Source organism: Hypanus sabinus, chromosome 29 (assembly GCF_030144855.1).
Source record: "Hypanus sabinus isolate sHypSab1 chromosome 29, sHypSab1.hap1, whole genome shotgun sequence".
Classification (NCBI taxonomy): Eukaryota; Metazoa; Chordata; class Chondrichthyes; order Myliobatiformes; family Dasyatidae; genus Hypanus; species Hypanus sabinus.
Genome location: NC_082734.1, coordinates 33,230,418 through 33,244,917, shown reverse-complemented (window position 1 = coordinate 33,244,917; position 14,500 = coordinate 33,230,418). Strand labels below are relative to the sequence as shown.

General features: G+C 58.8%; 1 protein-coding gene across 1 annotated transcript in view; it reads left to right on the top strand.

The window, feature by feature from the left end:
- The window catches only part of LOC132383218 (syntaxin-4-like), a 33,662-nt gene that overhangs the window by 6,052 nt on the left and 13,110 nt on the right, over positions 1-14,500 (top strand). Inside the window, exons 4-8 of the mRNA XM_059954115.1 lie at positions 349-423; positions 854-924; positions 2,934-3,042; positions 7,165-7,238; positions 13,797-13,934. Of these exons, the coding sequence (XP_059810098.1) occupies positions 349-423; positions 854-924; positions 2,934-3,042; positions 7,165-7,238; positions 13,797-13,934 (467 nt within the window). The remainder of the gene's footprint in view (positions 1-348; positions 424-853; positions 925-2,933; positions 3,043-7,164; positions 7,239-13,796; positions 13,935-14,500) is intronic.

Here is a 14,500-nt window from a genome sequence, read left to right as displayed (position 1 = left end):
TTTTTCCCTCTCTCACCTTATCTTCTTGCCCGTCCATCGCCTCTCTCTGATGCTCCTTCCCTCTTTTCTTTCTTCCATGGCCTTCTGTCTCCTTCACCAATTAACATCCCAACCCTTTACTTCATTCCCCCCCCCCCCACTTCAGGTTTCTCCCATCACTTGGAGTCTCCCTGTCCCCTCCCCCACCTTTTAAATTGACTCCACCCACTCAGCTTCTACTGTCTCTCGGCCCGGAACACCGACTGTGCTCTTTCTCCATGGAGGCTGCCCGGCCTGCTGAGCTCCTCCAGCCTTTTGTGTGCATGGCTCTGGATTTCAGCGTCTGCAGATTTTCTCTTGTTTGTACAGGTGAGAAGAGTCACCTGCAGAAGTTACGAGATGATGTGAAGACCGTGGCGTCCAGTGTCCGTGGAAAGCTCAAGCGTTAGTGTCCTCCCCAGCCTGCCTCGCACGTCCCCACACATGGACTCTGCAGGCACCTCAGCGCGTGAGGTGTTGGGGGAGGGGGTGGTCGAACAGGGAGGGAGGAGGAGGGCAAGGGGAGGGAGGTATGGTGGGGCAGAGAGGGAGGACGAGTGACAACTAGTGAGAGGCTGAGGAGTGAGAGGACGGAGGGGAGGGGTGGGTGGCAGGGACGAAGGGTGAAGTGTCAGAGGGGAGGGGAAGGGAGGAGTGGGGCAGCCGGGGAGGGTCGAGAAGTGGTGGGATGGATGTGGTAGGGGCAGAGATTGAGGGATGAGGCCTTGGTAGACGGGTGAGTGGGGGAGGAAGGGAGGGGTGGTGTAGGTGAGGAAGGGACTGGGAGGCAGGGTAATGATGAGAGGTCACCAGTCACTGAACCCTCCTCTCGCAGAGCTGGAGGTGAAGAACTCGCTGGGAAATGAGGACCCGCTTTCTGTCACCGCAAGGATGCGCCGCACACAGGTATAGAACACCCCACCCCCCCCGGCTGTGCCCCAACCCCCACCATCCTCCCTGTCCACTCCTCACACAATCCATTCCCTCCTCTCCTGTCACCTCCTCCCTCGCTGACCAACTCAACCCCTGCCCCATGATGACAGACTCCCCCCTTGAGGAGCTACCACCCATTGACGACTGTCCCTCACTCCCTCCCTCTTGGACAACAGAACCCCCCCTACCCCATTCCCCATGAGGACCAACCCTGTCCCCTGTGATGACCAATACCCTCCTCTGTGATGGCATCCCTCCCCAAAAGACGACCGAGCTACCCCTCCGCATTGGTAGACTGAACCACTCCCCTCGTGATGTTCTCCCTCCCCGTGCTGATTCCCCCACTCCTGTGACAACCGACCCCCCCCTCCACGACAACCAACCCACACTCCCCACCCCCCATGACGACTGTTAACCACCCCAACCCCCTCATGACTGGACACTGCTCCTCCCTTCCAATGACCACAGCCCACCACAACCTCCCTCCCCGCATGGCCGGATCTCCCCCCACCGAGCCCACCCCTGCATGGCCGGATCTCCCCCCACCACAACCCCCCCCCCCGCATGGCCAGATCTCCCCCCACCACAACCCCCCTCCCCGCATGGCCGGATCTCCCCCCACCACAACCCCCCTCCCCGCATGGCCGGATCTCCCCCCACCACAACCCCCCTCCGCGCATGGCCGGATCTCCCCCCACCGAGCCCCCCCCGCGTGGCCGGATCTCCCCCCACCGAGCCCCCCCCGCGTGGCCGGATCTCCCCCCACCGAGCCCCCCCCGCGTGGCCGGATCTCCCCCCACCGAGCCCCCCCCGCGTGGCCGGATCTCCCCCCACCGAGCCCCCCCCGCGTGGCCGGATCTCCCCCCACCGAGCCCCCCCCGCGTGGCCGGATCTCCCCCCACCGAGCCCCCCCCCGCGTGGCCGGATCTCCCCCCACCGAGCCCCCCCCGCGTGGCCGGATCTCCCCCCACCGAGCCCCCCCCGCGTGGCCGGATCTCCCCCCACCGAGCCCCCCCCGCGTGGCCGGATCTCCCCCCACCGAGCCCCCCCCGCGTGGCCGGATCTCCCCCCACCGAGCCCCCCCCCGCGTGGCCGGATCTCCCCCCACCGAGCCCCCCCCCGCGTGGCCGGATCTCCCCCCACCGAGCCCCCCCCGCGTGGCCGGATCTCCTCCCACCGAGCCCCCCCCGCGTGGCCGGATCTCCCCCCACCGAGCCCCCCCCGCGTGGCCGGATCTCCCCCCACCGAGCCCCCCCCGCGTGGCCGGATCTCCCCCCACCGAGCCCCCCCCGCGTGGCCGGATCTCCCCCCACCGAGCCCCCCCCGCGTGGCCGGATCTCCCCCCACCGAGCCCCCCCCGCGTGGCCGGATCTCCCCCCACCGAGCCCCCCCCGCGTGGCCGGATCTCCCCCCACCGAGCCCCCCCCGCGTGGCCGGATCTCCCCCCACCGAGCCCCCCCCGCGTGGCCGGATCTCCCCCCACCGAGCCCCCCCCGCGTGGCCGGATCTCCCCCCACCGAGCCCCCCCCCGCGTGGCCGGATCTCCCCCCACCGAGCCCCCCCCGCGTGGCCGGATCTCCCCCCACCGAGCCCCCCCCCCCCACATGGCCGGATCCCCCCCCCACGCCCCCTCAGTGTGGCTGGATTACCCCCCCACGTGGCCAGATCTCCCCCCACTGAGCCCTCCGCGTGGCCGGATCTCTCCCCCCCCCCCACGAGCCCCCGCTGTGTGGCTGGATTACCCTCCCCACGTGGCCGGATCTCCCTCCATCGAGCCCCCCATGTGGCCGGGACACCCAAGCCCCTCCCATATGATCTCCCCCTCTGAGCCCTCCTCATAGCTGGACCTCCACTTGACCCCCCTGGCTGTAATCTCCTGAGGCCCTCATGTCCAATCCTGCTCTCCCTCAAGTTCCCTTACCCCATGCCCACTCCTGCACTCTCCACCCACTATATCTCACATGCAAACTCTCTCTCCACAGCACGATGCTCTGACGCGGGAATTTGTTGAGGTTATGAATCAGTGTCACAATCTCCAGTCCCAGTACCGTGACCGTAACGTCGAGCGGATTCAGCGACAATTGAAGATTAGTGAGTGTGGGGTGTTCGCTACGCAGCCCGAGCCATCCAACCCCTCTCCTTTCATCAGAGGGTTAATTTAGATCCTTCACACCTCAGTGACCCCTCTCCCCCAGCATCATCACTGACTGTATCACCACTGACGTTAATCCAGCTCCCTCACACCATCCCTCAGTGACCCCTCTTCCCCTACAGCCTGTGTCATTGACCGTATCCCCACTGACGTTACTCCAGCTCCCACAAACTGTCCCTCAGTGACCCCTCTCCTTCAGCACCATCACTGACTGTATCACCACTGACGTTAATCCAGCTCCCTCACATGGTCCCTCAGTGACCCCTCTACCCCATCACCCTGTGTTACTGACTGTATAACTATTGACGTTAATCCAGCTCCCTCACACCGTCCCTCAGTGACCCCTCTCCCCCATCGCCCTGTGTCACTGACTGTATCACTATTGAAGTTAATCCAGCTCCCTCACACAGTCCCTCAGTGACCCCTCTCCCCCATCAACCTGTGTCACTGACTGTATCCCCACTGATGTTAATCCAGCTCCCTCACAACGTCCCTCAGTAACCCCTCTCCCCCATCGCCCTGTGTCACTGACTGTATCACTATTGACGTTAATCCAGCTCCCTCACACCGTCACTCAGTGAACCCTCTCCCCCATTGTCATGTGTCACTGACTGTATCCCCACTGACGTTAATCCAGTTCCCTTACACCGTCCCTCAGTGACCCCTCTCCCCCATCGCCCTGTGTCACTGACTGTATCCCCACTGATGTTAATCCAGCTCCCTCACACCATCCCTCAGTGACCCCTCTCCCCCATCGCCCTGTGTCACTGACTGTATCCCCACTGATGTTAATCCAGCTCCCTCACACCATCCCTCAGTGACTCCTCTCCCCCATCGCCCTGTGTCACTGACTGTATCACTATTGAAGTTAATCCAGCTCCCTCACACAGTCCCTCAGTGACCCCTCTCCCCCATCGCCCTGTGTCACTGACTGTATCACTATTGAAGTTAATCCAGCTCCCTCACACCGTCCCTCTGTGACCCCTCTCCCCCATCACCCTGTGTCACTGACTGTATCACTATTGACGTTAATCCAGCTCCCTCACTCCATCCCTCAGTGACCCCTCTCCCCATCGCACTGTGTCACTGACTGTATCCTCTCTGACGTTAATCCAGCTCCCTCACACCGTCCCTCAGTGACCCCTCTCCCCCATCGCCCTGTGTCACTGACTGTATCCCCAGTGACATTAACCCAGCTCCCTCACACCGTCCCTCAGTGACCCCTCTCCCCCATCGCCCTGTGTCACTGACTGTATCCCCACTGATGTTAATCCAGCTCCCTCACACCATCCCTCAGTGACCCCTCTCCCCCATCGCCCTGTGTCACTGACTGTATCACTATTGAAGTTAATCCAGCTCCCTCACACAGTCCCTCAGTGACCTCTCTCCCCCATCACCCTGTCACTGACTGTATCCTCACTGACGTTAATCCAGCTCCCTCACACCGTCCCTCTGTGACCCCTCTCCCCCATCACCCTGTCACTGACTGTATCCCCACTGACGTTAATCCAGCTCCCTCACACCGTCTCTCTGTGACCCCTCTCCCCCATCACCCTGTGTCACTGACTGTATCACTATTGATGTTAATCCAGCTCCCTCACTCCATCCCTCAGTGACCCCTCTCCCCATCGCACTGTGTCACTGACTGTATCCTCTCTGACGTTAATCCAGCTCCCTCACACCGTCCCTCAGTGACCCCTCTCCCCCATCGCCCTGTGTCACTGACTGTATCCCCAGTGACATTAACCCAGCTCCCTCACACCGTCCCTCAGTGACCCCTCTCCCCCATCGCCCTGTGTCACTGACTGTATCCCCAGTGACATTAACCCAGCTCCCTCACACCGTCCCTCAGTGACCCCTCTCCCCCATCACCCTGTCACTGACTGTATCACTATTGACGTTAATCCAGCTCCCACACACCGTACCTCACTGACCCCTCTCCCCCATCGCCCTGTGTCACTGACTGTATCACTATTGACGTTAATCCAGCTCCCTCACTCTGTCCCTCAGTGACCCCTCTCCCCCATTGCCCTGTGTCACTGACTGTTTCCCCACTGAGATTAACCCAGCTCCCTCACTCCGTCCCTCAGTGACCCCTCTCCCCCATCACCCTGTGTCACTGACTGTATCACTATTGACGTTAATCCAGCTCCCTCACTCTGTCCATCAGTGACCCCTCTCCCCCATCGCCCTGTGTCACTGACTGTATCACTATTGACGTTAACCCAGCTCCCACACACCGTCCCTCAGTGACCCCCCCCCATTCCCCTGTGTCACTGACTGTATCCCCACTGACATTAACCCAGCTCCCTCACTCTGCCACTCAGTGACCACTCTCCCCCAACACCCTGTCACTGACTATCACTATTGACGTTCATCCAGCTCCCTCACACTGTCCCTCAGTGACCCCTCTCCCCCATCACCCTGTGTCACTGACTGTATCCCCACTGATGTTAATCCAGCTACCTCACACTGTCCCTCAGTGACCCCACTCCCCCATCGCCCTGTGTCACTGACTGTATCCCCACTGATGTTAATCCAGCTCCCTCACACCGTCCCTCAATGACCCCCTCCCCCATTGCCCTGTGTCACTGATTGTATCCCCACTGACATTAATCCAGCTCCCTCACACTGACCCTCAGTGACCCCTCTCCCCCATTCCCCTGTGTCACTGACTGTATCCCCACTGACATTAACCCAGCTCCCACACACCGTCCCTCAGTGACCCCTCTCCCCATCACCCTGTCACTGACTGCATCACTATTGACGTTAATCCAGCTCCCTCACTCCGTCCCTCAGTGACCCCTCTCCATCATCGCCCTGTGTCACTGAATGTATCACTATTGACATTAATCCTGCTCCCTCACTCTGTCCATCAGTGACCCCTGCCCCCCATCGCCCTGTGTCACTGACTGTATCACTATTGACGTTAATCCAGCTCCCTCACTCTGTCCCTCAGTGACCCCTCTCCCCCTTCACCCTGTGTCACCATTGACGTTAACCCAGCTCCCTCACACCATCCCTCAGTGACCCCTCACCCCTGCACCCTGTATCTCCACTGACGTTAACCCAGCTCCCTCACACCATCCCTCAGTGACCCCTCACCCCTGCACCCTGTATCTCCACTGACGTTAACCCAGCTCCCTCACACCGACCCTCAGTGACCTCTCTCCCCCATCGTCCTGTGTCACTGACTGTATCACTATTGACATTAATCCAGCTCCCTCACACCGTCCCTCAGTGACCCCTCTCCCCCATCGCCCTGTGTCACTGACTGAATCCTCACTGACGTTAATCCAGCTCCCTCACTCTGTCCATCAGTGACCCCTCTCCCCCATCGCCGTGTCACTGACTGTATCACTATTGACGTTAATCCAGCTCCCTCACTCCGTCCCTCAGTGACCCCTCTCCCCCTTCACTCTGTGTCACCATTGACGTTAACCCAGCTCACTCACACCATCCCTCAGTGACCCCTCTCCCCTACACCCTGTATCTCCACTGACGTTAACCCAGCTCCCACACACCATCCCTCAGTGAACCTCCCTCCCCCATCGTCCTGTGTCACTGACTGTATCCTCACTGACGTTAATCCAGCTCCCTCACACCGTCCCTCAGTGACCCCTCTCCCCCATTGCCCTGTGTCACTGACTGTATCACTATTGACTTTAATCCAGCTCCCTCACACCGTCCCTCAGTGACCCCTCTCCCCCATCGCCCTGTGTCACTGACTGTATCCCCACTGACGTTAATCCAGCTCCCTCACACCGACCCTGAGTGACCCCTCTCCCCCATCGCCCTGTGTCACTGATTGTGTCCTCACTGACGTTAACCCAGCTCCCTCACAGCATCCCTCAGTAACCCCTATCCCCCATCGCCCTGTGTCACTGACTGTATCCCCACTGACGTTAACCCAGCTCCCTCACACCGTCCCTCAGTGACCCCTCTCCCCCATCGCCCTGTGTCACTGACTGTATCCCCACTGACGTTAACCCAGCTCCCACACACCGTGTTTCGGTGACCCCTCTCCCCCAGGAGATAAACAGTTGATTTTTTTGTCACAGCTGGGATGCAGCTGACAGAGGAGGAGGTGGAGGCCATGCTTGAGAGTGGGAAACAGGATATCTTCACGGCCAATGTGAGTATTTGGGGCAGTGACCAATGTGTGCAATGCTATGTTTTAGAGTGAGTGGGGTGGTCGAGTGGACAATGGGTCTGATGCCTGGTCTCAGTGTGTGTGGGGTGGTCGAGAGGTCAATGGGTCTGATGCCTGGTCTCAGTGTGTGTGGGTGGTCGAGAGGTCAATGGGTCTGATTCCTGGTCTCAGTGTGTGTGGGGTGGTCGAGAGGTGAATGGGTCTGATTCCTGAACTCAGTGTGTGTGGGGTGGTCGAGTGGTCAATGGGTCTGATGCCTGGTCTCAGTGTGTGTGGGTGGTCGAGAGGTCAATGGGTCTGATTCCTGGTCTCAGTGTGTGTGGGGTGGTCGAGAGGTGAATGGGTCTGATTCCTGAACTCAGTGTGTGTGGGGTGGTCGAGTGGTCAATGGGTCTGATGCCTGGTCTCAGTGTGTGTGGGGTGGTCGAGAGGTGAATGTGTCTGATGCCTGGTCTCAGTGTGTGTGGGGTGGTCGAGAGGTCAGTGTGTCTGATGCCTGGTCTCAGTGTGTGTGGGGTGGTCGAGAGGTGAATGGGTCTGATGCCTGGTCTCAGTGTGTGTGGGGTGGTCGAGAGGTCAATGGGTCTGATGCCTGGTCTCAGTGTCTGTGGGGTGGTCGAGAGGTCAATGGGTCTGATGCCTGGTCTCAGTGTGTGTGTGGTGGTCGAGAGGTCAATGGGTCTGATGCCTGTTCTGTGTGTGTGGGGTGGTCGAGAGGTGAATGGGTCTGATGCCTGGTCTCAGTGTGTGTGGGGTGGTCGAGAGGTCAATGGGTCTGATGCCTGGTCTCAGTGTGTGTGGGGTGGTCGAGAGGTCATTGGGTCTGATGCCTGGTCTCAGTGTGTGTGGAGTGGTCGAGAGGTCAGTGTGTCTGATTCCTGGTCTCAGTGTGTGTGGGGTGGTCGAGAGGTCAATGGGTCTGATGCCTGGTCTCAGTGTGTGTGGGGTGGTCGAGAGGTCAATGTGTCTGATGCCTGGTCTCAGTGTGTGTGGGGTGGTCGAGAGGTCATTGGGTCTGATGCCTGGTCTCAGTGTGTGTGTGGTGGTCGAGCGGTCAATGGGTCTGATGCCTATTCTCTGTGTGTGTGGGGTGGTCGAGAGGTTAATGGGTCTGATGCCTGGTCTCAGTGTGTGTGGGTGGTCGAGAGGTCAATGGGTCTGATTCCTGGTCTCAGTGTGTGTGGGGTGGTCGAGAGGTGAATGGGTCTGATTCCTGAACTCAGTGTGTGTGGGGTGGTCGAGTGGTCAATGGGTCTGATGCCTGGTCTCAGTGTGTGTGGGGTGGTCGAGAGGTGAATGTGTCTGATGCCTGGTCTCAGTGTGTGTGGGGTGGTCGAGAGGTCAGTGTGTCTGATGCCTGGTCTCAGTGTGTGTGGGGTGGTCGAGAGGTGAATGGGTCTGATGCCTGGTCTCAGTGTGTGTGGGGTGGTCGAGAGGTCAATGGGTCTGATGCCTGGTCTCAGTGTCTGTGGGGTGGTCGAGAGGTCAATGGGTCTGATGCCTGGTCTCAGTGTGTGTGTGGTGGTCGAGAGGTCAATGGGTCTGATGCCTGTTCTGTGTGTGTGGGGTGGTCGAGAGGTGAATGGGTCTGATGCCTGGTCTCAGTGTGTGTGGGGTGGTCGAGAGGTCAATGGGTCTGATGCCTGGTCTCAGTGTGTGTGGGGTGGTCGAGAGGTCATTGGGTCTGATGCCTGGTCTCAGTGTGTGTGGAGTGGTCGAGAGGTCAGTGTGTCTGATTCCTGGTCTCAGTGTGTGTGGGGTGGTCGAGAGGTCAATGGGTCTGATGCCTGGTCTCAGTGTGTGTGGGGTGGTCGAGAGGTCAATGTGTCTGATGCCTGGTCTCAGTGTGTGTGGGGTGGTCGAGAGGTCATTGGGTCTGATGCCTGGTCTCAGTGTGTGTGTGGTGGTCGAGCGGTCAATGGGTCTGATGCCTATTCTCTGTGTGTGTGGGGTGGTCGAGAGGTTAATGGGTCTGATGCCTGGTCTCAGTGTGTGTGGGGTGGTCGAGAGGTCAATGGGTCTGATGCCTGGTCTCAGTGTGTGTGGGGTGGTCGAGAGGTCAGTGTGTCTGATGCCTGGTCTCAGTGTGTGTGGGGTGGTCGAGAGGTCAATGGGTCTGATGCCTGGTCTCAGTGTGTGTGGGGTGGTCGAGAGGTCAATGGGTCTGATGCCTGGTCTCAGTGTGTGTGGGGTGGTCGAGAGGTCAGTGTGTCTGATTCCTGGTCTCAGTGTGTGTGGGGTGGTCGAGAGGTGAATGGGTCTGATGCCTGGTCTCAGTGTGTGTGGGGTGGTCGAGAGGTCAATGGGTCTGATGCCTGGTCTCAGTGTGTGTGGGGTGGTCGAGAGGTCAATGGGTCTGATGCCTGGTCTCAGTGTGTGTGGAGTGGTCGAGAGGTCAGTGTGTCTGATGCCTGGTCTCAGTGTGTGTGGGGTGGTCGAGAGGTCAATGGGTCTGATGCCTGGTCTCAGTGTGTGTGGGGTGGTCGAGAGATCAATGGGTCTGATGCCTGGTCTCAGTGTGTGTGGGTGGTCGAGAGGTCAGTGTGTCTGATGCCTGGTCTCAGTGTGTGTGGGTGGTCGAGATGTGAATGGGTCTGATGCCTGGTCTCAGTGTGTGTGGGGTGGTCGAGCGGTCAATGGGTCTGATGCCTGGTCTCAGTGTGTGTGGGGTGGTCGAGAGGTGAATGGGTCTGATGCCTGGTCTCAGTGTGTGTGGGGTGGTTGAGAGGTCAGTGTGTCTGATGCCTGGTCTCAGTGTGTGTGGGGTGGTCGAGAGGTCAATGGGTCTGATGCCTGGTCTCAGTGTGTGTGGGGTGGTCGAGAGGTCAATGGGTCTGATGCCTGGTCTCAGTGTGTGTGGGGTGGTCGAGAGGTCAGTGTGTCTGATGCCTGGTCTCAGTGTGTGTGGGGTGGTCGAGAGGTCAATGGGTCTGATGCCTGGTCTCAGTGTGTGTGGGGTGGTCGAGAGGTTAGTGTGTTTGATGCCTGGTCTCAGTGTGTGTGGGGTGGTCGAGAGGTCAGTGTGTCTGATTCCTGGTTTCAGTGTGTGTGGGGTGGTCGAGAGGTGAATGGGTCTGATTCCTGGTCTCAGTGTGTGTGGGGTGGTCGAGAGGTCAGTGTGTCTGATGCCTGGTCTCAGTGTGTGTGGGGTGGTCGAGAGGTCAGTGTGTCTGATGCCTGGTCTCAGTGTGTGTGGGGTGGTCGAGAGGTCAATGGGTCTGATGCCTGGTCTCAGTGTGTGTGGGGTGGTCGAGAGGTCAATGGGTCTGATGCCTGGTCTCAGTGTGTGTGGGGTGGTCGAGAGGTCAGTGTGTCTGATGCCTGGTCTCAGTGTGTGTGGGGTGGTCGAGAGGTCAATGGGTCTGATGCCTGGTCTCAGTGTGTGTGGGGTGGTCGATAGGTTAGTGTGTTTGATGCCTGGTCTCAGTGTGTGTGGGGTGGTCGAGAGGTCAGTGTGTCTGATTCCTGGTTTCAGTGTGTGTGGGGTGGTCGAGAGGTGAATGGGTCTGATTCCTGGTCTCTGTGTGTGGGGTAGTCGAGAGGTCAATGGGTCTGATGCCTGGTCTCAGTGTGTGTGGGGTGGTCGAGAGGTCAATGGGTCTGATGCCTGGTCTCAGTGTGTGTGGGGTGGTCGAGAGGTCAATGGGTCTGATGCCTGGTCTCAGTGTGTGTGGGGTGGTCGAGAGGTCAATGGGTCTGATTCCTGGTCTCAGTGTGTGTGGGGTGGTCGAGAGGTGAATGGGTCTGATTCCTGGTCTCAGTGTGTGTGGGGTGGTTGAGAGGTCAGTGTGTCTGATGCCTGGTCTCAGTGTGTGTGGGGTGGTCGAGAGGTCAGTGTGTCTGATTCCTGGTCTCAGTGTGTGTGGGTGGTCGAGAGGTGAATGGTCTGATTCCTGGTCTCAGTGTGTGTGGGGTGGTCGAGAGGTCAATGGGTCTGATGCCTGGTCTCAGTGTGTGTGGGTGGTCGAGAGGTGAATGGGTCTGATGCCTGGTCTCAGTGTGTGTGTGGGTGGTCGAGAGGTCAGTGTGTCTGATGCCTGGTCTCAGTGTGTGTGGGGTGGTCGAGAGGTCAGTGTGTCTGATTCCTGGTCTCAGTGTGTGTGGGGTGGTCGAGAGGTCAGTGTGTCTGATTCCTGGTCTCAGTGTGTGTGGGGTGGTCGAGAGGTCAATGGGTCTGATGCCTGGTCTCAGTGTGTGTGGGTGGTCGAGAGGTCAATGGGTCTGATGCCTGGTCTCAGTGTGTGTGGGGTGGTCAAGCGGTCAACGGGTCTGATGCCTGGTCTCAGTGTGTGTGGGTGGTCGAGAGGTCAATGGGTCTGATGCCTGGTCTCAGTGTGTGTGGGGTGGTCAAGCGGTCAACGGGTCTGATGCCTGGTTTCAGTGTGTGTGGGGTGGTCAAGCGGTCAATGGGTCTGATGCCTGGTCTCAGTGTGTGTGGGGTGGTCGAGAGGTCAATGGGTCTGATGCCTGGTCTCAGTGTGTGTGGGGTGGTCGAGAGGTCAGTGTGTCTGATGCCTGGTCTCAGTGTGTGTGGGGTGGTCGAGAGGTCAATGGGTCTGATGCCTGGTCTCAGTGTGTGTGGGGTGGTCGAGAGGTCAATGGGTCTGATGCCTGGTCTCAGTGTGTGTGGGGTGGTCGAGAGGTCAGTGTGTCTGATTCCTGGTCTCAGTGTGTGTGGGGTGGTCGAGAGGTGAATGGGTCTGATGCCTGGTCTCAGTGTGTGTGGGGTGGTCGAGAGGTCAATGGGTCTGATGCCTGGTCTCAGTGTGTGTGGGGTGGTCGAGAGGTCAATGGGTCTGATGCCTGGTCTCAGTGTGTGTGGAGTGGTCGAGAGGTCAGTGTGTCTGATGCCTGGTCTCAGTGTGTGTGGGGTGGTCGAGAGGTCAATGGGTCTGATGCCTGGTCTCAGTGTGTGTGGGGTGGTCGAGAGATCAATGGGTCTGATGCCTGGTCTCAGTGTGTGTGGGTGGTCGAGAGGTCAGTGTGTCTGATGCCTGGTCTCAGTGTGTGTGGGTGGTCGAGATGTGAATGGGTCTGATGCCTGGTCTCAGTGTGTGTGGGGTGGTCGAGCGGTCAATGGGTCTGATGCCTGGTCTCAGTGTGTGTGGGGTGGTCGAGAGGTGAATGGGTCTGATGCCTGGTCTCAGTGTGTGTGGGGTGGTTGAGAGGTCAGTGTGTCTGATGCCTGGTCTCAGTGTGTGTGTGGTGGTCGAGCGGTCAATGGGTCTGATGCCTGGTCTCTGTGTGTGTGGGTGGTCGAGATGTGAATGGGTCTGATTCCTGGTCTCAGTGTGTGTGGGGTGGTCGAGAGGTCAGTGTGTCTGATGCCTGGTCTCAGTGTGTGTGGGGTGGTCGAGAGGTCAGTGTGTCTGATGCCTGGTCTCAGTGTGTGTGGGGTGGTCGAGAGGTCAATGGGTCTGATGCCTGGTCTCAGTGTGTGTGGGGTGGTCGAGAGGTTAGTGTGTTTGATGCCTGGTCTCAGTGTGTGTGGGGTGGTCGAGAGGTCAGTGTGTCTGATTCCTGGTCTCAGTGTGTGTGGGGTGGTCGAGAGGTGAATGGGTCTGATTCCTGGTCTCTGTGTGTGGGGTGGTCGAGAGGTCAATGGGTCTGATGCCTGGTCTCAGTGTGTGTGGGGTGGTCGAGAGGTCAATGGGTCTGATGCCTGGTCTCAGTGTGTGTGGGGTGGTCGAGAGGTCAATGGGTCTGATTCCTGGTCTCAGTGTGTGTGGGGTGGTCGAGAGGTGAATGGGTCTGATTCCTGGTCTCAGTGTGTGTGGGGTGGTTGAGAGGTCAGTGTGTCTGATGCCTGGTCTCAGTGTGTGTGGGGTGGTCGAGAGGTCAGTGTGTCTGATTCCTGGTCTCAGTGTGTGTGGGTGGTCGAGAGGTGAATGGTCTGATTCCTGGTCTCAGTGTGTGTGGGGTGGTCGAGAGGTCAATGGGTCTGATGCCTGGTCTCAGTGTGTGTGGGTGGTCGAGAGGTGAATGGGTCTGATGTCTGGTCTCAGTGTGTGTGTGGGTGGTCGAGAGGTCAGTGTGTCTGATGCCTGGTCTCAGTGTGTGTGGGGTGGTCGAGAGGTCAGTGTGTCTGATTCCTGGTCTCAGTGTGTGTGGGGTGGTCGAGAGGTCAGTGTGTCTGATTCCTGGTCTCAGTGTGTGTGGGGTGGTCGAGAGGTCAATGGGTCTGATGCCTGGTCTCAGTGTGTGTGGGTGGTCGAGAGGTCAATGGGTCTGATGCCTGGTCTCAGTGTGTGTGGGGTGGTCAAGCGGTCAACGGGTCTGATGCCTGGTCTCAGTGTGTGTGGGTGGTCGAGAGGTCAATGGGTCTGATGCCTGGTCTCAGTGTGTGTGGGGTGGTCAAGCGGTCAACGGGTCTGATGCCTGGTCTCAGTGTGTGTGGGGTGGTCAAGCGGTCAATGGGTCTGATGCCTGGTCTCAGAAGGGATGTCGTGGGTTTGTGATTGGGGAAGGTGGTGATGTGTTTGACACTCTGTGTTGGGATTGATTCAGGGTCGTGTACCTGACCCTTGTGTCTATCCATAGATAATTCAGGATACCCAGGTAACCAAGCAGGCCATGAGTGAAATTGAGAGCCGCCACACGGAGATCCTGAGGCTGGAGAAGAGTATCTGTGAATTGCACGACATGTTCATGTACCTGGCCTTGGAGGTGGAGGCTCAGGTGAGTGGCCGGACCCCATGGTGATGGGAATGTTGGAGGGTTTTAGATTCTTGGGGCATTGGAGGTGAGGCTCAGGTGAGTGGCCGGACCCCATGGTGATGGGAATGTTGGAGGGTTTTAGATTCTTGGGGCATTGGAGGTGAGGCTCAGGTGAGTGGCCGGACCCCATGGTGATGGGAATGTTGGAGGGTTTTAGATTCTTGGGGCATTGGAGGTGAGGCTCAGGTGAGTGGCCGGACCCCATGGTGATGGGAATGTTGGAGGGTTCAGATTCTTGGGGCATTGGAGGTGAGGGTCAGGTGAGTGGCCAGACCCCATGGTGATGGGAATGTTGGAGGGTTCAGATTCTTGGGGCATTGGAGGTGAGGGTCAGGTGAGTGGCCGGACCCCATGGTGATGGGAATGTTGGAGGGTTTTAGATTCTTGGGGCATTGGAGGTGAGGGTCAGGTGAGTGGCCGGACCCTATGGTGATGGGAATGTTGGATGGTTTTAGATTCTTGGGGCATTGGAGGTGAGGGTCAGCTGAGTGGCCGGACCCCATGGTGAAGGGAATGTTGGAGGGTTC